Source organism: Pteropus medius, unplaced genomic scaffold, assembly GCF_902729225.1.
Source record: "Pteropus medius unplaced genomic scaffold, Ma_sr-lr_union100, whole genome shotgun sequence".
Lineage (NCBI taxonomy): Eukaryota > Metazoa > Chordata > Mammalia > Chiroptera > Pteropodidae > Pteropus > Pteropus medius.
In genome coordinates this window covers 139,963-164,806 of record NW_024340851.1, presented here as the reverse complement: position 1 = coordinate 164,806, position 24,844 = coordinate 139,963, and the positions used below count along the sequence as shown (strand labels likewise).

The 24,844-nt window shown below is 33.7% G+C and overlaps 1 protein-coding gene across 13 annotated transcripts in view; it reads left to right on the top strand.

The window, feature by feature from the left end:
• Positions 1–24,844, top strand: part of ATRX (ATRX chromatin remodeler) — a 261,805-nt gene that overhangs the window by 170,665 nt on the left and 66,296 nt on the right. For all 13 annotated transcript variants that reach the window (XM_039849234.1, XM_039849215.1, XM_039849209.1 and 10 more), the window contains 5 exons: positions 7,888–8,018; positions 8,540–8,628; positions 8,745–8,917; positions 15,034–15,187; positions 24,184–24,290. In XM_039849234.1, coding sequence (XP_039705168.1) covers positions 7,888–8,018; positions 8,540–8,628; positions 8,745–8,917; positions 15,034–15,187; positions 24,184–24,290 — 654 coding nt within the window. The remainder of the gene's footprint in view (positions 1–7,887; positions 8,019–8,539; positions 8,629–8,744; positions 8,918–15,033; positions 15,188–24,183; positions 24,291–24,844) is intronic.

Genomic DNA, 24,844 nt, shown 5'->3' with positions numbered 1-24,844 from the left:
AGCAACCCAAGTGTCCATCAGTGGATAAATAGATGAACTAAGTGTGATATATTTACAATAGAATATTATTTAATCTTTTAAGAAGGAAAATTCTGACACGTTACAACATGAACGAATCCTGAAGACATCATGCTAGGTGAAATGAGCCAGATAGAAAAGGACAAATATTGTATGATTCCACTTAGTGGTACCTAGAGTAGTCAGATTTATAGCTGCAGAAGGTAGAATGGTGGTTACCAGGGGCTAGGGGAGGAGGGAATACATAGTTATTTTTAATGGGTACAGAGTTTCTATTTAGGATGATGAAAAAAATTTAGAAATGAAAAATGGTGATGGTTGCACAACATTGTGATTTTCTTAATGCCACTGAATTTTACTCTAAATGGAGAGCAATAATGTGCTTTGTCTCTAAAATATACATCCGTCCAATTGCCACCCTTCAGACATTGATTTAGTGCATATGGAGTAGGGCTCAAACATCTGCATTTTTATATGCCCTACAGGTGATTTTGATGCACTCTCAGTTTAAGAACCACTGCTCTGAATGATGCTCAACAATCCTGGCCATCAGAGAAACAAATCAAAATTTCAATGATATTGTTCTTCATTACTCACTAGGATGGCTATAATACAAAAAATAGGAAAAACAGGTGATGAGGATATGGAGGAATTGGAACCGTTATGTATCACTGGTGTGGAATGTCAAATGGTGTAATGGATATGGAACACAATTTGGCAGTTTTTTGAAAGGTTAAGTGTGGAGTTACTATATGACCCAGTAATTACATTCCTAGATGTATACCCAATAGAAATGAAAACATACTTCCACACAAAGATTTATATACCAGTGTTCATAGCAGCATTATTCATGATAGTCAAGACCTAAAAACAACTGATATGTTCATTAACTGGTGAATTGATAAACAAAAGTAGTATACAGATGTAATAGAATAATACTTTGAAATCAAAAGGAAAGAATTACTGATACATGTTACAACACATATCACCCAGAAAACATATGATAAGTTAAAGCAGCCAGTCACAAATGACCACATGTTGTATGATTCCTTATATATGAACTACCCAAAGTAGAAAAATCTGTAGAGACAAAGTAGATTAATAGTTTTCTAGGGCTGCGGGAGGAATAAGGAAATTGGGGGATGATGGCTTAGGAGTGTAGGGTTTCTTTTTGGGGTGATGAAAATATTTTAAAAACTAGATTTTGGTGATGGTTGCACAACTCTGAATAACTAAATGCCATTGAATTGTGTTCTCTAAATGGTAAATTGTGTGATATGTGGAATATATCTCAAAACTTAAAAACTTAGTGTTTTTTTTTAAATCTAGTTTTATTCAGTTTTATTTGGTTATTTCCAGCTAATTGTTAATTCTTTGATTTCCTATATCTTCTGTGTAGTTTCAAGATTGTCTTGAACATTTCTTTAAACAATTATAAACTGATCATTCCAGTTTCTGAAATCCTTCTATGTCTCTTTCATGTCTTTCTTTCTCTCCCTTTCCCACCTCTCTCCCTCCCTCCTCTCTTCTTCAGCTTCTCCCTCCTCCTTGTTTCCACACACAGGGCATACCTAATTTTGTTTACCTGTATGTTTAAGTACTTTTGACCACAAGTTTCTATTATTTCTTAGACTATTATATATGTGGGAACTCTTTGAGGCCTAGGATAAAGATTGGGTACTTCAGAAAGGATTTGCAATTGTTTCTGCTGGGGGTCTGGGGATATTATTAGTCTAAGATTCCTCTATATTACAATCTGTGCTTGAAGCTTTTAAAACTCTTAAGTCAGGTTAATTGGACCATATAAGCGTAAGATTCTGCTTCACATTCTATTGTGTTCCATTGATCTGTGTGCTCTTTTTTTTTTTTTTTGCTAGCACAGTGTTTTGATTACTATAGTTTGTGGTGTAGTTAGAAATCAGTGACTATGATACCTCCAACTTTGTTCTTTCTCAAGATTGCTTTGCCTGTTCAGGATCTTTTGTGGTTTCATATAAATTTTAGGATTATTTGTTCTAGTTCTGACAAGAATGGCATCGGTATTTTGATAGGGACTGCATTGAGTTTGTAGATTGCTTTGGGTGTATGGACATTTTAATGATATTAATCCTTCTGATCCATGAGCACAGTTTATTCTTCCATTTATTTATGTCCTCTTCATTTTCTTTTTTCAGAGTCTTACAGTTTTTTGAGTACAGGTCTTTCACCTCATTGGTTAATTCATTCCTGTGTTTTCTCGTTATAAATGGGTTATTTTCTTAACTTCTCCTTCTGATAGTTGGTTATTGGTTTATAGAATGCAGAAGATTTCTGTATATTAATTTTACATGGTGAATTAATCTATGACAAAGGAGGCAATAATAGGCAATGGGGAAATGACAGTCTCTTCAAAAGCAATATTGAGAAAACTGGACACCTTACACAAAAATCAGCTCAGAATGGATTAAGACTTAAATGTGAGACCCAAAACCATAAAACTAGAAGAAAACATAGGCAATAAATGCTTTGAATTTGGTATTAGCAGTATATTTTTGGATATGTCTTCTAACAAGAGCAAAAATAAATTAATAAGTCTACATCAAACTAAAAAGCTTCTACCCAATGAAGGAAACCATCAACAAAATAAAGAGACAACCTATTGAATGGGAGAAAAGATTTGCAAATGATATATCAATAATGGGTTAATATCCAAAATATAAAAGTAACTTATATAACTCAAAACCAAAACAACAATCCAATTAAAAAATGGGCAGGAGGACCTGAATAGGCATTTCTCCAAAGAAGACATATGGATGGCAAATAGACATATGAAAATAGGCTCAACATCACTAATCATCAGAGAAATGCAAATTAAAGTGATCTAATTAAGATATCAACTCACACCTTTCAGAATGACTATCATAAATCAAAAAACAAGTGTTGGCGAAGATGTGATGAAAAGGGAACTCTCTGCACTGTTGGTAGGATTGCAAATTGGTACAGCCACTATGGAAAACAGTTTAGTGGTTCAAGCTACCTTATTACCCAGCAATTTCAATTCTGAGTATTCATCCAAACAAATCCAAACACTAATTTGAAAAGATATATATACTACTTTGTTCATTAAAACACTATTTACAATAGCTAAGATATGGAAGCCACTGAAGTACCCATCAAGAGATAACGATAAAGAAGCAGTGGTATATATATACATATATATACATATATATATGTATATATATGTATATATATGTATATATATGTATATATGTATATATATATGAATATTACTGAGCCATAAAAAATAAAATCTTACTATTTGTGACAAGGATGGACCTACAGTGTATTATGCACCCCCATGTTCACTGCAGCGCTATTTACAATAGCCACAATTTAAAGTGCTCATCAATACATGATTGGATAAAGAAGCTGTACTTACATGCAATAGAATATTACTCGACCATAAAAAAATGAAAGTTTACCATTTACAACAACATGGATGGTCCAGAGGGTATTATGGGTGGTCCTAGAGACTAAGTGAAATAAGTCAGACACAGAAAGACAAATACTACATGGTTTCACTTATATGTGGTATCTAAAGAACAAAATATACAAACAAAACAGAAACAGACTCATAGAAGCAGAGAACAACTAGTGTTCTGCCAGATAAGAGGAGGGTTGGAAGCTAGTTAGAAAAGGTGAAAGAGATAAGACATACAAATTGGTAGTTACAAAATAGTCATGGGAATGTGAAGTACAGCATAGGGAATATCGCCAGAAATATTGTAATAACTGTATAGTGCCAGGTGGGCACGAGACTAATCAGGAGGATCACTTTCTAAATTATTTGTGTCTAACCACTTTGCTGTACACCTGAAATTCATATAAAATAATATTGAATGTCAACTCTAATTGAAAAATTAAAATTAAAAAAATTTAAAAAATGTATATCACTTCAATCTCTGCCATTTCATCTATGTCATTTTATGTCATCATATCACTTCTGATTCTTACTTCCGAATCCCTCTTATAGGGACCATTGTGGTTGCATTGGACTCACCCCTGATAATCTAGAATCATCGTCTTCATTTTAGGGTTCTTATCTTGATTGTATCTGCACAGTCTCTTTTGCCATGTAGAATAACATTCATGGATGCCTGGGATTAGGATGTGACTATGTTTGGGGAACCATTATTCACTTTACCATGGACCTCATGATAACATCTCATATAGAAACTGTAGATGTAAGTGAAGATCAATGATAGATTGTCATTCTTAATTTATTATTTATTGACCTGCCTTTTTTGTGCTTGTTTTTCCAAATAAAACCATTTAGGGTTAAAACATTTTTTTAAAAAAGAATGATTCAGTAATAATTGTCAATGCTCTTTTTAAATTTTATTTTGTTATTACTTTCAAGTATATAGTACATTGGTTAGACATTTTTATAATTTATAAGCCAATCCCCCTAATTACTCTTTCCTCTGGCTCTCCACTTAGCTGTTACATTAATGCTAAGTACATTCCCTATGTCGTGCTCCCCATCCCCGGGACCATCTATCAGCTGCTAATTTGTCCTACTTTAACCCTTCCCCTTTTCTCTCAGCTCTCCAACCCCTCTCCTCTCTGGCCATCACCAAATTGTCCTCTATATTTGTGAGTCTGTTTTTGATTAGTTCTTTTTGTTCCTTAGATTCCACATATAAGTGAAATCATATGGTATTTATCTTTCTCTGTCTGACTTATTTCACTCAGCATAATAACTTCTAGGTCCATCCATGTTGTTACAAATGGTAAGATTTCATTTTTTTTTAATGGCTGAGTAATATTCCATTGTATATGTGAACCATAACTTCTTTATCTAATCATCTGTTGATGGGCATTTAGGTTGCTTCCATATCTTGGCTGTAGTAAATTGTGCTGCCATGAATATTGGGGTGCATAGATCTTTACGGATTATTATTTTGATTTTCCTTGGATAAATACCCAGAAGTGCAATTGCTGGGTCAAAAGGTATACCATTTTTAATTTTTTGGGAAACCTCCATATTGTTTTCCACAGCGGCTGTACCAATTTGCAATCCTACCAATAGTGTATAAGAGTTCCCTTTTCTCCACATTTTTGCCAGCACTTTTTCTTTGATTTATTGATGATAGCCATTCTGACAGGTATGAAGTAATATCTCATTGTGGTTTTAATTTACATTTCTCTGATGATTAGTGATCTTGAGCATCTTTTCCTATGTCTATTGGCCATCTGTATTTCCTCTTTGGAGAAGTATCTATTCAGGTCTTCTGCCCATTTTTTAATTGATTGTTTTTTTCGTTAAGTTGTATGAGTTCTTTATATATTTTGGATATTAACCTTTTATTAGATGTATCATAAGTGAATATCTTCTCCCATTCAGTTGGTCGTCTTTTCATTTTGTTGATGGTCTTCTTTGCTGTACAAAAAGTTTTTTGTTTGTTGTAGTCCCATTTGTTTATTTTTTCTTTTGTTTCCTTTGCCTGTTGACAAATATCTAAAAAGAAATTACTGTTAGCAACATCAGAGAGTTTACTGCCTGTGTTTTCTTCTAGAAGTTTTATGGTTTCAGGCCTTACATTTAAGTCTTTAATCCACTTTGAGTCTATTCTTGTACATGGTGTAAGAGGGTGGTCCAGTTTCAGTTTTTTGCATATATCTGTCCAATTTTCCCAGCACTATTTATTGAAGAGACTGTCTTTACCCCAGTCATTGCTCTTTTGAGTAGAAATCATTTTTCTGCAGATGTTTATTTGGCCAGTTTATTAGCATATCTTTTTTATTTGATTCCCATTTCTCACACAAAAAATCAACTCTAGTACAAAGTCAATAGGGTAGGTAGAACTACAGTTTCTCTTTAGGAATTTCCTTCCATTTTATACTACAGCCAGTTGCACCTAAAGTCTTATATAATATTTAGGATATGTAGAAAAGTAGTTCCCCTCCCCCCAAAATTAACTCTTTAGTCAGTGTTTCTTATAGAATAAAATAGTAGTTTTTAGTTTACCTTTTTTTGAAATCTCTTTCCTTTACATTAATTTTCAAGACTAATAAGGCTTTAAATAATGGCAAGAACAGCTAGGCAGAAGATTGACAAGGAGATAGAAGACTTGAAAAATACATTAAATCAATTAGATCTAATAGATATCTATAGAATTCTCCATCCAACAGGAGCAGAATACACATTCCTCTTAAGTGCATATGGAACATTCTCCAAGATATGTCATATTTTAGACCATCAAGTAAGCCTCAATAAATAAAAGATAAAATCACAGAAAATATTTTCTCTAACCACATTGGGATGAAATTACAAACCAATAATTGAAGGAAAGTTGGAAAATTCACAGATATGTATAAGTGACCCACTCCTAAAGAACCAATGGGTCAAAAAAGAAATCACAGTAAAATTAGGAAATATTTAAAGATAAATGAAAACAAAGCCATAAGGTTCTAAAATATGGGATGCAGGTAAAGCAGTGCTTAATGGGAAATATATAACTGTAAATGCCTGTGTTGAAGTATAAGATCTCAAATTTATAATTCAACTTTCTACCTTACGAAACTAAAATAAGAGCAAACTAAATGTAAAGACAGTAAAAGGAAGTAAATAATAAAGACTACAACAGAAATACACATAAAAAAACAAAATCATTGAAACCATATGTTGGTTCTTTGAGAAGATAACAATAGATAACTCTTTAGCTGTACTTATAAACTAATAAAGGGAGAAGTCACAGCTAAAATCAGAAATGAAATACCATCACTGCTGACCTTAACAGAAATAAAAGAATTATAAAAGAATGCTATGAAGACTTGTATATCAAGAAATGAGATAACCTCATTTTTACAGCAATGATTTCTATCATACGCAGTAGAAATACCTCTAATCAGTCTTAATAATCAGTACCACATTTTTATTTTTATTAGTGTTTCATGTCATTACTACATTTTCTTGTCATTAATGGAGGCATGACTTACTCATTTTCAATGAATTTACATCTTTCAAAACTGGACAGAAAAACTTGCTTAGATGCTGTTTTTTACTCTTAATCAGCTTGTTTTATTGCTTTTTACTCCCTTGATAATTTTGTCATATTAATGAAATGTGCACTTATTTTCATTTAACTTTCATAGAAAAATGTAATTTTGTTGAAATTACTCTGGCAGAAGAAATCTAATGTTTTCAACATGAAAAACAAATATTAGAAGTACTTTTTTTGTGTAAGATTAGTTGTAAAGAGTTGCCGAAGGACTGTATACAGAGAGAGGCTTTATGTAAAACAGGAGTTTGTAGTCTAAGGGTCCATGGATAGAATTTATGGGGTATATGAATCTGAATAAGAAAAATTACATATTAATATTCACTAACCGCCAACAAATACAAAATACATTTTTTGCATTTTGCAACAAATGCAAAAAACGTAGCATTTTTTCCAATTATGCATGTAGGCATCAAACCATAGTAAGATTAGTTATAACTGTGTCTTCGTTACCAATAGAAATTAGAAATTCTATATATTATTGTTAATGGTCTCTCAAAATTATTTACCTTTATTAATACTTCAAAATTTCAGATACTTGTTAGACTTGTTTCTGTATATTTTTTTATTTAATGCATTAATAAAGTACACATATTACTGTATCACAGATTTGTTTTCTAATGTTTTGATAATTTCCATGTAAGGTTATTTTTTGATAATCCTATTTATTTTATGTGTTCCAAAACATTAAGAAAGAGGGTCTGTAAGCTTTTCTACACTGCCAAAGGAGTTCATGGAACAAATAAAAGTTAAAACCTATAATTTAGAAACCTTATTTGAAAGAGAATTCTTATGTCTTAACATTAACTGTTATTCTTTTGATTAGGCGTAGGTAATAGCAGTGAAGGTGGAAGAGGAAAAGCAGGTGCAAAACTTTTTCAAGATTTTCAGATGTTAAGTAGAATCTGGACTCATCCTTGGTGTTTACAGCTGGACTACATTAGCAAAGAAAATAAGGTAAATCAAGTAACCTAAAATTGATTAAAAGATCTGTTAGAAGCAGAATAACTTGAGGAAAAAAGTTGATCTATATAGACTTACTGCATATTCAAATTTTCTTTTGCTTTGTGGTACAGTAACTCAACCTATTTTATTCTAGTTAATTGCTATATGTTTGAATGCATTATGATTATGGAAGGAGTAGTCAGTGTTAATCTTAACATCTTTAATGACCATAATTAAAAGATCAAAACTAGGAAACTTTTGTGTCAGTACTATTAACTAAACAACAGGCTTTAATTGAAATTTATTAGTTTTTGTACTTATGTCCTTTTTCTTTTTATGATCAATCCAAGACCTCACATTTGCATTTAGTAGTCATATCTGTCATGTCTCTTTTTTTTCCTAATTCATGATAGTTCCTCAGTTCTTCCTTATCTCATGACAATTAACTTAAGGAAATAAACCAACATCATCATAATTTCCAATATAAGTTGAAATAAACTATTAAAACACTCATAATATTTTTTTTTCTCTAGGGATATTTTGATGAAGACAGTATGGATGAATTTATAGCTTCGGATTCCGATGAAACCTCCATGAGTTTAAGCTCTGATGATTATACAAAGTAAATTGAATATTTTTGTGCCTTGGCACATTAAAAATCCCTACTTGCTGATTGTCCTGATAATTGGCACTTGTGTCTTTACTATGCTTTCCTAATAGTTTGAATTTGTTCTTCAGAAAGAAGAAAACGAAGGGGAAAAAGGGGAAAAAAGGCAGTAGCTCAAGTGGAAGCGGCAGTGACAATGATGTTGAAGTGATTAAAGTCTGGAATTCAAGATCTCGAGGAGGTGGTGAAGGGAATATGGATGAAACAGGAAACAATCCCTCAGTTTCTTTAAAGCTAGAAGAAAGTAAGTCTAATGAATGTTACCTTTATAATGGAACATTGGTTTAGAAAATATGTCACTATTATGTCAGTGCTTTTTTCGGTTATTAATTTCCATTAGTTGGCTCAAAGGAATATCTTTCCTCAGTTGGTAAGCATCTAGCACAATCAGGTACACATAATAAGAAATATCTGATGAATGTTTAATTATAAGAAAGCATTGTGCTCTCTCTAATATTTAAAGGGATAGGGGAAAAAAAAGTAACATTATTTACATGTATACACCTAAACTCTTTATTATTTTCACTCCCATGTTTATCTACTTTAATTCTTGAGCAGCCTTCCAGTGTTGTTTATACCTTCATTTTTATTAATGATTTGTAGAGGTGAAATTCAGCTCTTCCTAGATAAATCCAATCTCAAAGCCACGTTGGTATTTTCACTTTATATATAAATAAGTGGAAGCATTTCAGGGAATCAAGTATAATTGTAATTAATTTTATATAGTGGAATTAGTTTTAATGGTTTAGTCTTTTCCTTTGTAATTTATAATTGTTGTCTACTTTAGGTTTCCCCTGTATCATGTACAATTTGTGTCACCTCTTTTGTTTTTCTTTCTGTTATGCATAAGTGTACACACAGTGAAAGCTTTTGATTGAACTTTGTGATGGCTAAAGTCTTTACCTATATCTACATTTGAAGAATTAGTGTGGAGGCTCCATATTCTCCTAGTACAGCCTGACTAGGTATCTAGGAACTCTAAGGCTGAGACCAAATTATCTGAATATTAAAATAGCAAACCAAATATCTAATACCACGCAGTGTAAATACCTCTAGATATTTGGCATTTGGGAGTCATGGAGCAAAGCAGTTGACTGGGAAGAATAGAGTGATATGGGTGCCCGTTAGGTGAATGAACCTATACTCAAACAAGGTTGGCTGGTCCCAGGCCTGCAGCTGAACTGTTTTGGCGATTCCTTGATAAACATTTCTCTCTTCAGTACCTCCTTAGAATAGACAGATGGCATACCCCGTCTAAACCACAGACCCTGGCTTCTCTAAGAAATCAGGGGAATAGTAAAAATTAAACTACAAAATTTTTCTTCTTGTTCTTTTCTCTTGTTACCCCATAAAGATAGCTTATTATCAATGCTTGTCTTCCAATTAGATTTAAAGAATATTTTTCTAAGAATAGTAAAGGAATGGTTATAGATTAATTTAAGGTAATGGAAAGTTCCTGTTATCTCTTCCCTTGCTTTCCTAGTGTGCCTTTTCACTTAAAATTTTCCTCAGTCGTCCATCACCTCATAATTAAACTCTAAATAGCTTAGAGTTTATGTGTTCCTGGGGATAATTTTTTAAAAATATTCTTGTTGAAATTTTTTCTCATGACTTATGGTTTGGAGAAGAGAGAGAGAGTAGACTTAACAGTATGTCTCATCTTGTGCTGTCTGAGGCATTAGAGTCACCTCCAGAAATGAGTAGCCTCTTCTATTATTCCTGGTGTGCTATATAAGTATTATCATTTTCTGTATATGCCATAATGTGAAAATGGTTGGAAAGAGCTGGGGCAGAGAGCAGTTGGCTATGTGTTGTAAACTTAGACAGGGAACGCTGTGGGTTCCAAATGACAAACTTTGACTACTTTGTTTCATTTTAGCTGTGTACAGTCAAATAGAAGTCATTCATATATGGATGTATTTTATATTTTTTTGCGGCTATGTATCTGTATAGTTTATCAGAAACATTTTTAGAACAAATAGATAATGAAAATCTATTTTTCTTCTGTAGATCTAGATTAACTCCATATAGCATAGGAATATAGTCAATAAAATTGTAATAACTACGTATGGTATCAGATGAGTACTAGATTTATCAGAGTGATCACTTTATAAGGTATATAAATGTCTAATCACTATATTGTAAACCTGAAACCAATATAATATTGTATGCCAACTGTAATTGAAAAATTAAAAAAAATATTAAAAAACCAACTATAGGCCCTGAAAAAAAAATACTTTCTTATAGTAAATGTAAGAAAACCTGAATAGGAAGTATTAAAGGGCCAAAATGTTGCACCTGGAATTTGAAATGGATATTAAATATGTAGTTGGCTTTGAGCTATAATATGATTTTCACTGCATATTTTTTTACTTCAAAGTTTCAGTTTAATTCTTCTGTAGTGGCTTTCTGAATTTTCTGAGAAGCAGAGTCTTGAATAAGTCATTTAAGTTTACCTTATAGAATCCTCATTTCTGTATTTTAGCATCTTATTGGAAGGACAGTTTTGTGACTATATAAACTATCAAAATATTTAATTTATTATTTCAATATTTTTAGAGTAAGCTTTATCAGTGAATATTTACATTTTAAAATGTATATAATTATTGTATGGATATCAACTTTTATGTTAGAATCCTTGTATATGATATAGGGCCATATTATTAGCACTAATATACCACATTTGTTTATTCAACAAATATTTATTGAGTGCTTACTATGTGTCATGCACTGCTCTAGAAGCTTGGATTATATCAGTGAACAAAATGTACTAATGGAGTTTACCAGTCTACTAGTACTACTGTGTAAATACATAGTATTTTAATGATATGCTACTTTATAAAGCTACAGTATATCTTGCTGTAAATATGGTAGTTAAATATATATTTAGAATGCTTCAAGAAATAAGGGGTAAAGGTGTTGCTTTCTATTTGTTTTATTTTCTTTGTGCCTTACCTTGTAGGCATTTTGTGCTATTTAAAGTGGATATTAAGGAGTGACGTTGATTAATTAATTAATTTACTGTTACTTGTAGATATATACAGCACAAAATTATAACAGAAGTAATGAGTAGTCCATGAGAATGATGAAATAATATTCAGCATGAAATATGCTTTAGTTTTAATTACATATTCAGATTATTTATTAACTGGAGTAGCCCATATATTTCTGGATCACTTTTTATTTTTTAGATGTTACTGTAAGGCATTGCGATTATATCTAATAGGATCAAAATAAGAATATTGAGACTTCTTATCTAGCTGCCACACTTTTACTAACTTTCTGCCAACATTTTTTTGTTGCTGACATTTTCACCTTAGATAAATTTAGTAAATTTGGGTAACTATTGCTAAAGTTGTGCACAATGTGTAGAACTAGAGAATTCCCCCAAAGGCACTGGTTATTAGCCAGTTGATTAACTGTAGAAAGGAGTTTAGTCAACATTTGCTTGATAAGTTGTTGGCAGGGGTCCCCAAGACCACCCACAGGTTTGTTGATTCACAGGACTCAGCAGCATATAGTCATTTTCAAGACTATGATTTATTACAATGAAAAGATACAAAGCAAAATCCTCAAAGGGAAAAGGCACATGGGGCGAAGTCTGGTGAAGTCCAGAGGAAACCAGACATAACCTACCAAGAGTCCTTTCCTAGTGGAGTCACACAGGATGTACTAATTTCCCCAGGAACAAGTTATAACAACATATATGAAGTGTCATCTACCAGAGAAGCTCAATAGAGGCTAAGTGCTAAAGATTTTTATTGGAGGCTGGTCACACAGGCACTGTATGCTTGGCTAATACCAAATCCCAGACTCCCAGAAAGAAAGTAGGTGTTCAGAATGAACCACATTGTTTGTACAAACAAACTAGGCACAGTGAGCCACTCTTATCAGAGAAAGTTTTATACCAGTACAGGGAACTGTTTGCCATTCAAGTTCCCAGACAACAGCCAAGGGCCAGCCTTGCAAGGAGACTTTTCTAAGATGAAATTTTAGTTGACTCTTGAAGGATAGTAAAGCATGAATATTAGTTTGCCAGGCAAAGAGGGGAAGAAAGTAATATAAAACATTCAAGGAAAGGTATGGAATCTTGCAAATATGTGAAATATTTAGGCAGTAGTTCATTGTGGTTTGAATATAAATGCATAATCAGCTCTCTAAAGGTAATAGAAGTCTCTAGGACCGAGACACAAAAAGAGAGAGCTGATAACATAAAAAGTAAGTTCAAGAAGGTGTACTATGGAAACTCTAGGGATATGCTATTCTTGAGATGAGCAATTTTGGTTTTCACCTACCCAGGGATAAGATACAAGGCTTTTAACCATTTATACGGTGGAGAGCTCTTAGAACCCAGATTAAAGCTGAATCTCTTTAAAGGGTACAATAGATTAGGAAAAAATGTGCCCTTCAATCCAGAGAAATGACAAGAAAGCTTATCTGTTTCACCCTTGGCTCTGGGTTGGGAAAAATGGCTTCCTTGTATTTGTAATCATGGGCTTTCCCTCACTTAGTTTGTGGTTTGAATTTACATTACTTGCATAGTCTAAAAATCTCAAGCTGAAATACTAACCTCAAAGGTAATTCTGGTTGGATGATCCCCTGGTGACAGAAGCAGATGTAGAATCACTGTGGAGATGAATGACCTCAACTCAAGCTACCCAGGATTCTCCCATATTACAGCTATAATGAAAGTGAAATAACAATAAAAAGTTATAGAATACCTGAGGAAACAACCTTAGGAAAAGTTAGCAACAAAATAAGTTAGCAGTCAACCTGATGAAAGTTAACATACAAAACAAAATAGCATAATTAGATTCTCAAGAACCTTAGATAATATACCTATTCGATAATAACTATAAAATAAATATGTTTAAAGTTTTATTTTAAAAATTATAAGCATAACTTTATGCCATACAATTTAAAACTTAGTAGACAACATTCTAGAAAAATAACATTGTGTGTTCATTGCAGTTATTTCACAGTCATCAAAAATTAGAAATAACCCAAACATCTGTAAACTTGAGACTAAATGATAGTATATTTATGCAGTGGAATACTACATGACAGAATTATTAAGTAAGTCTTACTTAGTGGAAAATGAAAAACTACACCGAGTTAAAAAAGTTAATCGTAGAATAATACAAATTGTATGGTATCTACAGTAAGTTCTCATTTAATGTTGTCAATAGGTTCTAAGACTTTAAGCAGAACTATGTATAACAAAACCAATTTTACCATAAGCTAAATGATAGAAACAAGAGCTCAGTTCCTATGGTATCTCATCAATGTTATAACAAAACAACATTATTTGAGGACCTGTTGTAGTTTAAAAACACGAAAGGTAATGTACAGTTTAGGGATACACATATAGTGAAAATATAAAAACATAGAAGTAATAAATAAAGAATTTAGGATTTTAGTTACCTCATAAAGAAGAGAAGAAGAATATAATTGGATAGAGTCACTTATTAGACTTCAGCTGCACAAGAAGCAGATTTAACATGTTAAAATTTGATAAAGGTGGGATGCAGGAACGTGGCTGTTCATTATAGTCTATATATGTTCCTGGATATATAAAACATAACAATTATATAAAAATTTAAAATACTTTCCATTAAAAGGCAGTCGAGAAAAGGTACAAAAAGGTTAAACCGGTATATTCCTTATGTTGAACTGTTTATGTTTGAATCTTTAATAGATTATTTTGTGTTACTTCTTACATTTTTTATACTCAAAGTTTGAGGTGAAAATAAAAACAAAATGTATTAAATGTGATATTCTGGGATTAATACTTGTTTGAGTTTTCCAGAATTCTAGTAGCACAGTAAAATGTTTCCTGCCCCTGCCCCTAAGATCTTCTCTCTCGTAATCTCTGAGTCAGTTTCCCCTCCATTTTTCCCTCCCCCCATTCTCTCTCTCTGAGACTCTTTCTCTCCTCGTAAATATTTCAGTAATTATTCCTTCAAATACATTTTCAACCCCTTACTCTCTCTCCTCTCCTTCTGATTGATACTCTTATGATGTAAATGTTACACTTGATGTTGTCCCAGAGGTCCCTTAAAACAGTGGTCCCCAACCTTTTTGTCACCAGGGATCGGTGCTCCTATGAGAATCGAATGTCTGATGATATGAGGGGAAGTTGAGGGGGTGATGCTCTTAGCACCTGGACGCCTCTGTCTCTTAGCGTCTCTTTCTGAGCCCTTTACCTTGTGTCGTTCTCTCTCTCCTGGGGTGGTCATTTTTCTGTCTGGGCACGAGCATGTGTGTGTATCTGTTTTTCTTGGTCTATTTCTTAATCCCTCTCTTGGGGTCTTTTAGTCTTATTTGCCTGCTTATTTATATTTCATTTGTTTTATTTAGGTAAAGCTACTTCTTCTTCTAATCCAAGCAGCCCAGCTCCAGACTGGTACAAAGATTTTGTTACAGATGCCGATGCTGAGATTTTAGAGCATTCTGGCAAAATGGTACTTCTCTTTGAAATTCTTCGAATGGCAGAGGAAATTGGGGATAAAGTGTAAGTTCTTCTCTATTTTTATTATACATGAACCTTTTGATAACCTTTCTATTGTTTAAACAATTTATTTGAAGAAATCTGTTTTCTTCCTTTCTAAAGATGTCATTACTTTGATTCATGCAGTGAATGACAACTGTATTCTTTTTAAGCAACTAGTTCTGAGTGCATATTCTAGCTGTTTTCTTCAGTGCTATTTTCCCCTTCTGGCGATTGTACCTTGTACTTATTTCCTTGAGCCAAGCCTCTCATTGATATTTATATTTTACCAACTTCAAAATCATTTTTCAATCCATGCAGCGTGGCTTCTACCCTGTCACTTTACTGAAATTTTTCCCCCTAAAGTCACTTAGTGACCTTCTAATCCCCAAATCTAGTGGATACCTCTTACACTTTATTTCACCTCATTGACTAATCACTCTTTATCATTTTTCCATTACTTTTTGTTCTTGTTTGTTTTACTTCTAACATTTGTGCCCCATTTCCTTCCCTGCATCCCCACCCCTCAATCTCATCCTTCAAATTACTATTCAGAAAACATACTTTTAAAGTTTCAAACCAGGCTTATTGTTTAGGTTGTTACAAGGTCCCAACATTCTATGGCAAAATATATATTTTAAAAATATATCTTTTTTAAGATATATATTTTAAAAATATATCTGTGATTTTTTAAAATAACAGTTTAACATAAGTCTAAAAGAAAAAACAAATCATCTTTGGCCTTAGTCAGAGATGACTCCCAGGCTTCCAGCCTAAGTGGCTGGTGGATGATGGTATTATTTCCTAAAATGGACAAGATTAGTGGAGAACTAAGTTTACTAAAGATAGTAAAGACTCTTGCTCTGGCTATGGTAAGTTTGAGAGGCCTATTAGGTATCCATGAGGGATGTCAAGTAGAAAGTGGATATTTGAGTTCAGAGTTTCTGAAAGCTAAGGAGACATTATTGCTCTAGACATGCTCATGTTGTTTTCTGCTATCAACTTCTATAGTTTAAATTAATTTTTATTGGGGTACCATACAAGAATTTAAAGAGTGTAAAAGGGATTTTAGTGGGCTTTTAATTTCCTAACCAGTGCAAGAATTTTGGTATGGTCATCATAGGATTCTTCTAGCTTCCCCTATGGTATATTTACCATCTCATAAGGCTACCTATAGTTGAGTACTTCAACTTGCTAGAAAATGTATCCTTATCTTTAGTTTATATAGTGTTCCTATAGCTGTTTCCCCTCTGGTCTAAAATAGAATATATCTACTCCTTTTTTTTCTTAACACTCTTATAATGATCATTTTTAGTTATAAACCCAACTGATAGATGTTATCAGTATTAAGACTATAAAACTGTGTGTTTCCAGAATTGTGATTACTACTATTCTTTATTTGTCCAACATTTTATTATGGAAAATTTCAAACATAACAAAAAGTAGAAAAAATTTTATTGTGAATGCCCATATACCTATCACCTAGAATCAATATTATATTCTACATTTATTGTATTTTCTTTATTACATATCTATTTAATCTATCCATTTGTCCATCCATCGTATTTTTCTGATGCCTTTCAAAGTAGGTGGCAGACATTACTAATATAATTTCGAATGTCTCTTCAAATACTGATGAGCGTATCTCTCATCATTTTTAGCTTTTCCTCTCAGTTCATTGATCTGTTTTTCATATGGAATAATTTCAGTATCAACCACATGGTCTTGAATGTACTTCAATTTTTTAGTACCCATCTCAAAATATGGTTGCGGTAAACAAAACACTTCAGCTGAGTTCCTGTTAACACAGACTTCTGGTGAGATTGGTTCATGTTCATTCTGGACCTTATATATCCATTCATGCAACCCAACAGTTTTCTAACTGTGAGGGAAGAAGAAATTTTATTCTACTCTTCAAGATTCTTTCAGCTGGTCTGATAATTAAATCAACATGAGACAGATTAATGAGAAAATAACCAATTTTAATCACATATATACATACGAGAACCCCACATACATGAGAGAATCAGAGATCTCACAAGAGAGGTTCGGAGACAAAAAGGTAATATGAGGTATATATGACATCTTGAGCTAAGTAATGAGGTAAAATGTCTTGAGGCTTTAGAGGGGAGGAGGGTATTTCATAGGATAAGGGCAGGTGTTCAATAAATAGAAGTTTGCCCTGCTCTATAGTTAGATCATAAAAAGTTATTTGTGGTAAAAGTTTCCCTTGAGCCTTCAGGGTCTCAGTTACTTTCAGCTCAAAATAATTTACATGCCAAAGTAGCACATCTTGGAGAGGCCTGTTCTGAACCCCTTTAAAACAACTGAATAACACTGTTGGTGAATGGATAAGAAAATAAGACCCTTACATATGCTGTCTACAAGAGACTTCAGATCGAAAGACACGCACAGACTGAAAGTAAAGGTATGGAAAAGATATTTTATGAAAATGGAAATTTAGAAAACAATCTGAGATAGCAATACTATACCAGACAAAATAGACTTTGAAACAAAGGCTATAACAAGAGACAAAGTAGGACCCAGTAATCCCACTTCTGGATATTTATCTGAAGAAACTCAAAGTACTACTTTGAAAGGACATGTGCATCCATATGTTCATTGCAGCATTATTTTCAATAGCCAAGATGTAGAGGTAACCTGGGTGTCCAATGATGGATGAATGGATAAAGGAGAGGTGGTACATATATATAATAGAATATTACTCAGCCATAAAAATATTTTTTAAAAGAATGAAATCTTGCCATCTGTAACATCATGAATGGACCAAGAAGGTATTGTGCTGAATGGAGTAAGTCAGAGAAAGACATACCATATGATTTCACTTACATGTAGAATCTAAAGAACAGAATAAACATGCGAACAAAAGAGAAACAAACATAGATACAGAGAACATTTTGAGGGTTGCTAGATGGGTGGGGGGTTGGAAGGGTGAAAAAGGAGAAAGGATTAAGAAATACTATTCGATAGTCACAAAATAGTCATGGGGATATAAAGTATAGCATAAGGAATGTAGTTAATATTGTAATCACTGTGTCTGGTGTCACATGGGTAATAGATTTATCAGGGTGATCACTTTATGAGTTATATAAACGTCTAATCACTATGTTGTACATCTGAAACTAATACAATGTATGCCCACTAAAATAGAAAGAAAAATATTAAAAAGAATTCATGGAAGTGAGATGACACCATGGGCCAAAGTAATTTAAGAAGGCTAGAGAAGGATATTAAAAAATATATATACAAGACCTTAAACAATAAATTGCATAGAAGAAAACATAGGTTCAAAACTCATGGACCTTGGTTTTAGAGAGGAATTTATGAATTTGACCTTAAAGGCAAGGGAAGTAAAAGCAAAAATAAATGAATGGGACTATATCAAACTAAAAAGCTTCTACTCAGCAAGAGAAACCATCAACAAAAAAATAGCATAGATGATAGAGGCTCTGTTCATCCCTCTGGTGACCAAAATTAAGTTGTGACAGAAACGAGCAAACAGCAAGGAAAATCACCTGGGATCTAGATGAACAAGCCATACAACTAGGGAGAGAACTGGGAAATCGCCCTGCAACGGGAGAAGGTAGGACGGGGTGAGGAGAGGATACAAAGCTGTCTGGTTCTCAGCGACTGGGTGGGACAGAGGCCAAGCAGCGGCAGCTACAGACGCTTCTTAAGGGGGCTGTGTCCTTGAACGGACTTTTATGGTGACGAACCTGCTCGTTCTGAGCAGCAGCATGGTTGGGCTGCACAGGGGGCACCAGAATTGTTGGAGTGAGGGCTGAGGGGGGACTCGCCTTTTGTACAGAAGTGCCAGCAGTATCCATTGTTCCTCTGTTGAGCCCTCCCCCATCCCAGTGCATGGACTTAGTGCTGCCATAGCTGAGATGTCATCAAACTGGATAACATAAGTAGCTCTGCCCAAGGATTTCCTGAAACTCTGCCTCCCCCAGCTCGTGGCCGTACCTAAGCCACATCCAGTTGTTTCCTTGGCGAGTCTTGTGCATCTTGCTGAGCAAGCCCCAAGACTCATGGGTGGCAGCTGACCACGTTTTCTGAATTGGTTTCCTGAGGCAACTATAAGCACAGAATCTGTGTATTGCTTGCTGAATCTTAATAGGTGGCCCCAGAGGGACAGAGGCTTGGGCTAAATTTGGCCTGCAGCTGAGCCCCTCTCAGGACTGTCCTTCTGGACACCTACCGCACAAAGCCATGCTAATAAGACCAGGAGACTTCAGAGCTTTGCTTATTAGTACATGGAAACAGACACAAAAAGGCAGCCAAAATGGGAAGACAAAGAAGCAGAAACCAGATCCAGATCCAGGAATAATGGAGTCAAGCAATGTGACAGAAGCAGAGTTCAAAACACTGGTTATAAAGATGCTCAATGAACTGAGGGGAAGTGTAGATGAATTCAGTGAGAACTTCAACAGAGAGATAAAAAACATGAAAATGGAAATGGAAATTATAAAACCAGTCAGAAATGAATACATTATCTGAGATGAAGAGTATATTAGAGAGAATTAATAGAGTGGATAAAGAAGAGGATCAAACCACCGATATAGAGAATGGGGAAGCCAAGGTTACTCGGCAGAAATCAGAATGGCAATAAAAAAGCCAAGAATATAATAATAATTTAAAGAGTCTTTGGGACAAAATTAAGTGTAAAAACATTCATGTAATAGGAGTACCTGATAGAGGAGAGGGAGAACAAGATATGGAAAAGCTATTTGAAGAAATAATGATGGAAAACTTCCCTCACCTGGTGAAGGAAATAGACATACAACCCCAGGAAGGACAGAGAGTCCCAAGAAACTGGAACCTAAAGAGGCCCACACCAAGACACATCATAATTAAAATTCGAAAGGTTAACTACAAAGAGAGAATCTTAAAAGCAGCAAGAGCAAAGCAGTTGGTTACCTACAAGCGAGCACCCATAAGACTGGCAGCTGATTTCTCAAAAGAAACTTTGCAGGACAGAAGGGCTCGGCACAAAATATTCGACGTGATGAAAACCCAGGATCTACAACCAAAAATATTTTATCCAGCAAAGCTATCATTTAGAGTTGAGGGACAGATAAAGAGCTTCCCAGACAAAATAAGCTAAAGGAATTTATCATCACCAAGCCAGTATTACAGGAAATGTTGGAGGGATTTCTTTAAGAAGAAAAAGCATGTATCAAAAACAGGAATAAAGAATGGTAATAACATCCTATCAACAAGTACCTCAAATGGAAAAAACTTAAATGCAAAAGATAGAGTGTCTGAATGGATAAGAAAGCAAGACCCCTATATATGCTGCCTACAAAACTCACTTCAGATTAAAAGACACACAGAGACTAAAAAGAAGGGGGTAGAAAAATATTTTGCCTTGATGAACTTAGAGGGTATTGCACTGAATGAAATGGGTCGGATAGAGAAAGACAAATATTGCATGATTTCACATACATGTGGAATCTAAAGAACAGAATCAACAATAGCAACAAAAGCAGAAATAAACTCATAGATACAGAGAATATTTAGAAGAATACTAGATGAGAGGGGGGTTGGGAGGTTAAAAAAAGGCAAAGGGATTAAGAGGTACAAGTGGATAGTTGCAATATAGACATGGAGATGTAGAGTGTAGCATGGGGAAGATGGTTAATGTCATAAGTATGTAAGGGAAAGAGGGGTGCTAGATTTAGTGGGGTGATCACTTTGCGAGTTATGTGGATCTCTGATCACTATGCTATACAACTGAAACTGGTATATTATTGTGTGCCAACTATAATGAAAAAAACTCATTGAATTGTACAATGTAAATACAAGCCACTATTTATTATATTACAATAAAGACAGAAAAATAAAGAATGACAAAATAGTAATAACTGTTGAAACAAACATAAAAGAAACCATAAAAAAAATAAATGAAACAACCAACTGAATGGCAGAAGATATTTGCAAACAACACCTCCGATAAGGGGCTATTATCCAAAATACACAAAGAACTCATACAACTCAACAACTGAAAAACAAACTGGATTGTTAAAAAAATGGGCGGAGGACCTGAACAGACACTGCTCCCAAGAAGACATACAAATGGCCAACAAACATGAAAAGATGCTCAACTTCACTTACTATTAGGGAAATGCAAATCAAAACTGCAATGAGATACCACCTTACACCTATTAGAAAGGCTGCCATCCATAGGACAATAAGTATTGGAGAGTTTGTGAGGAAAAAGGAACCTTCATACACTGCTGATTGGAATGTAAACTGATACAGCCACTGTGGAAAATACTATGAGGATTCTTCAAAAATCTACAAATTATCATATGACCTGGCAATCCCTTTTCTGGATATCTACTCCCAAAATTTGAAAACATTTATCCATAAAGATGTATGCACCCCATTGTTCATTGCAGCATTATTCATGGTTGCCAAGAAAGACATGGAAATAACTGAAGTGCCCTTTGATAGATGATTGGATAAAGATGTGGTACATGTACACAACGGGATATTACTCAGCCATAAGAAATAAATGAAATACCGCCATCTGCGACAACTTGGATAGATCTTGAGAGTATCATGCTAAGCAAAATAAGTCAGAAAAAGTTGAGAACCATATGGTTTTACTTACATGTGATATATACAGCTGAAAGCAACACACAAACAAGACAGGAAAACAAACTAAAACCCAGACACAGACAACAGTTTAGTGGTTACCAGAAGGAAAAGGGGGAGTGAGGAGGTAGATAAGGGAAAGTGGGTCAAATATATGGTGACAAAAGAGATTTGACTTTGGGTGGTGAACACATAATGCAATATACATATGATGTATTATTGTACATGTGAAACTTAACCAATGTCACCCCAATAAATTTAATTAAAATATATTTAAAATTAAAAGTAAAATGAAAAATAAATAACACTGTTGGTGCATATTGAACTTGTGGTCAACTAAGATGCTCATTTTTTTTTGAAGAACTACTGTTAGATCAGATTCTCCTATTCTCTATTTGTGCAGTTGGCATATATATATGTATGTATTTATGTATATAAACATATATATATGTTTATATACATAAATCTATATATATAATAGATAAAGCAAAGAAACAAGAAAGAGAAGCCCTGCTTTGTAACATTTGCTGATTTCCATGATATAAATATTCCCAGTATAGTCAATTTAAGCTACCGGCATGATGTCAGAGATGGGAAGAGATGTTAACAATCCACTTTTCTGTTTCAAGCTAATTACAGCCAACTCTAGTACACCACCAGTTTCATCCCAGCCCTTCTGATTGTTTTCTTTCAGTTAAATATTTTTTGATTGAATCTGTATTCCCAGATTTTTGATATGTGTGAATTTTATAAGTATTGTCTTTATGTTTTTACGTGGGTCCTTTATAGAAAAGAAAAAGCCAAAATAGTTTATATAAGTATGAAAATTATTACTAATCAAGACAATAGTTCTTCATATTGTCTACACCTAGAAAAGGTTAACAGAGGTAACCATTAGTTTATAGCCACTTAGTCCTAATAACACTACCTTTTTCATAGTAAGACTTATCTGAACTCAGTGGTTCCCAGAACCTGCCTTAATGCTGTGTCAAGTCAACCTTTTTCCAGAATAGTGGCCCCAAATCCAGATTAATTTCAATTAAACAAATAGTATTTCTAAGAATTTAAGTTGCCCAATCATAGGAATTCTCAAAAACTTTGTATTTCAGAAGAATTGATTCAAATAAGGTTTTTGGTTTTGAAAGATAATCTACTGAGGGAGAGATCAAGGCATATCCCCTGGTCATTTATGCTGAGCACCTGAAGTCGGTTCATTTACTTACCAGTATACTGAGAGTACCAACTGGTAGACAGTAGACTCCCACAGTGCAGAGTTCAGGAAGCCAAAAAGTTGCCCATGCATATGTTGTTAACTTCCAAAAGCTGTTTTATAGCTTCAGTTTTTCTTTTTAGTTCTATTAAATCTGAAGACGTGTACCAGTGAGGGGTGAAATATCTTCTGGATTTATAAGCACCTCCTACATTACAGCTTTCAGAATCAAAACAAAAAATATGCTTGCTATCGGTGTCTAGTTCATTGTATACTGACCTATTTTGCTTGCATATATAGGGGAAAGAATGAACTCTCATATATTCTTTTTAGATTTTTTTTTTTCATTTTCAGTGTGTAATTATGTCCACTTCTCACTAATTAGGTAGATCAGAGCAGTGGTTCTCAAACTATTTCTCAGAGGCCTTGTAAGTCGATGACCTAGAGCAGAAGGTGAGGGGCCATTAACACTTTTCCTTCTCCCCCAATGCCTACAACACCTTTTATACTACTTTTTATATTAAAACCATATAAAACTTCATATGAACACACAGTTTTCATGGCTTTTAAAAAGTAGTTATAGATTATGCTTTTGGTGTCATGTCTAAGAATTGTTTGTCTAACCCCAAGTTAATGAAGATTTTCTTTTTCATGTTCTAAACATTCTGTAGTTTTATATTTTACATTTAGATTTATGTTCTATAGAGTTAATTTTTGATAAAATGTGAGGTTTGGGCCAAACTTCATTTTTTAAAAAAGTATAGATGTCCAATTTTGCCAAGACCACTGTTAAAAAGACTCCTTTTTCCATTGAATTGCCTTTGCCTCTCTGTCAGAAATCAATTAATTCTATTCTTTGGCTCTATATGTGGAGTCTGTATTCTGTTCCATTGATTTATACTTGTCCCCTCATCAGTACTACACTGTTTTGATTACTCTAGCTTTTTAAGTGTTGAAATCCTGTAGAGTTAGGCCTCCAACTTTTTCTCTTTCAAAATTGTTTTGATTACTCTATGTGTTTGGCATCCCCATGTAAACTTTAGAATCAGCTTGTTAATTTCTACAAAAAAAAAATCCTACTGGGGTTTTGATTAGAATCGTGTTGAATTTGTAGATCAATTTGGGAAGAAGTGATATCTTTTCTATTTGAATCTTCTAATCCAAGAACACTCATTTGTTTTTTTAGCCTTGTTTTCAGCCAGTCTCTCATATCTCTGGACTTGATTGAAGATTTTCTTGAATTGGCTAGTAGGGAGAAGACAGAAGATAAAGATAAACCTCTTATTTATAAAGGTGAGTTACAAACATTTCTATATTCTAATTTTTAAAACATTTATTTATACATATTACATAAACATTTTAACAGTAAAAGAAAAAATATTGCCCAGACCCACAAAAATTTTTTTTAAACAGCTTTATTGAGATGTAATTCACATACTGTATAGTTCAACCATTTAAAATGTACAATTTAATGGTTTTTAGTAGATTTACAGAGTTGTGTAACTATTACAGCCAATTTTTGAAAGTGTTAATCATCACCAAAGAAACCCTGTACCCTTTAGCTATCATGCTCCTACCTCCCCCTTGTACCCTTATGCAGTCACTAATATTTGTTTCTATAGATTGACCTTTCTGGACCTTTCATATAAATGGATTCATATAATATGCGGTCTTTTGTGACTGGCTTCTTTCATATAAAATGTTTTCAAGGTTCATTCATGTTGTAGCATGTGATAGTACTTCATTTGTGTTTATGGCCTAATAAAAATTCATTTTCTGGATAATACCCACATTTTGATCTTCCTTCCTTCCTTCCTTCCTTCCTTCCTTCCTTCCTTTCCTTCCTT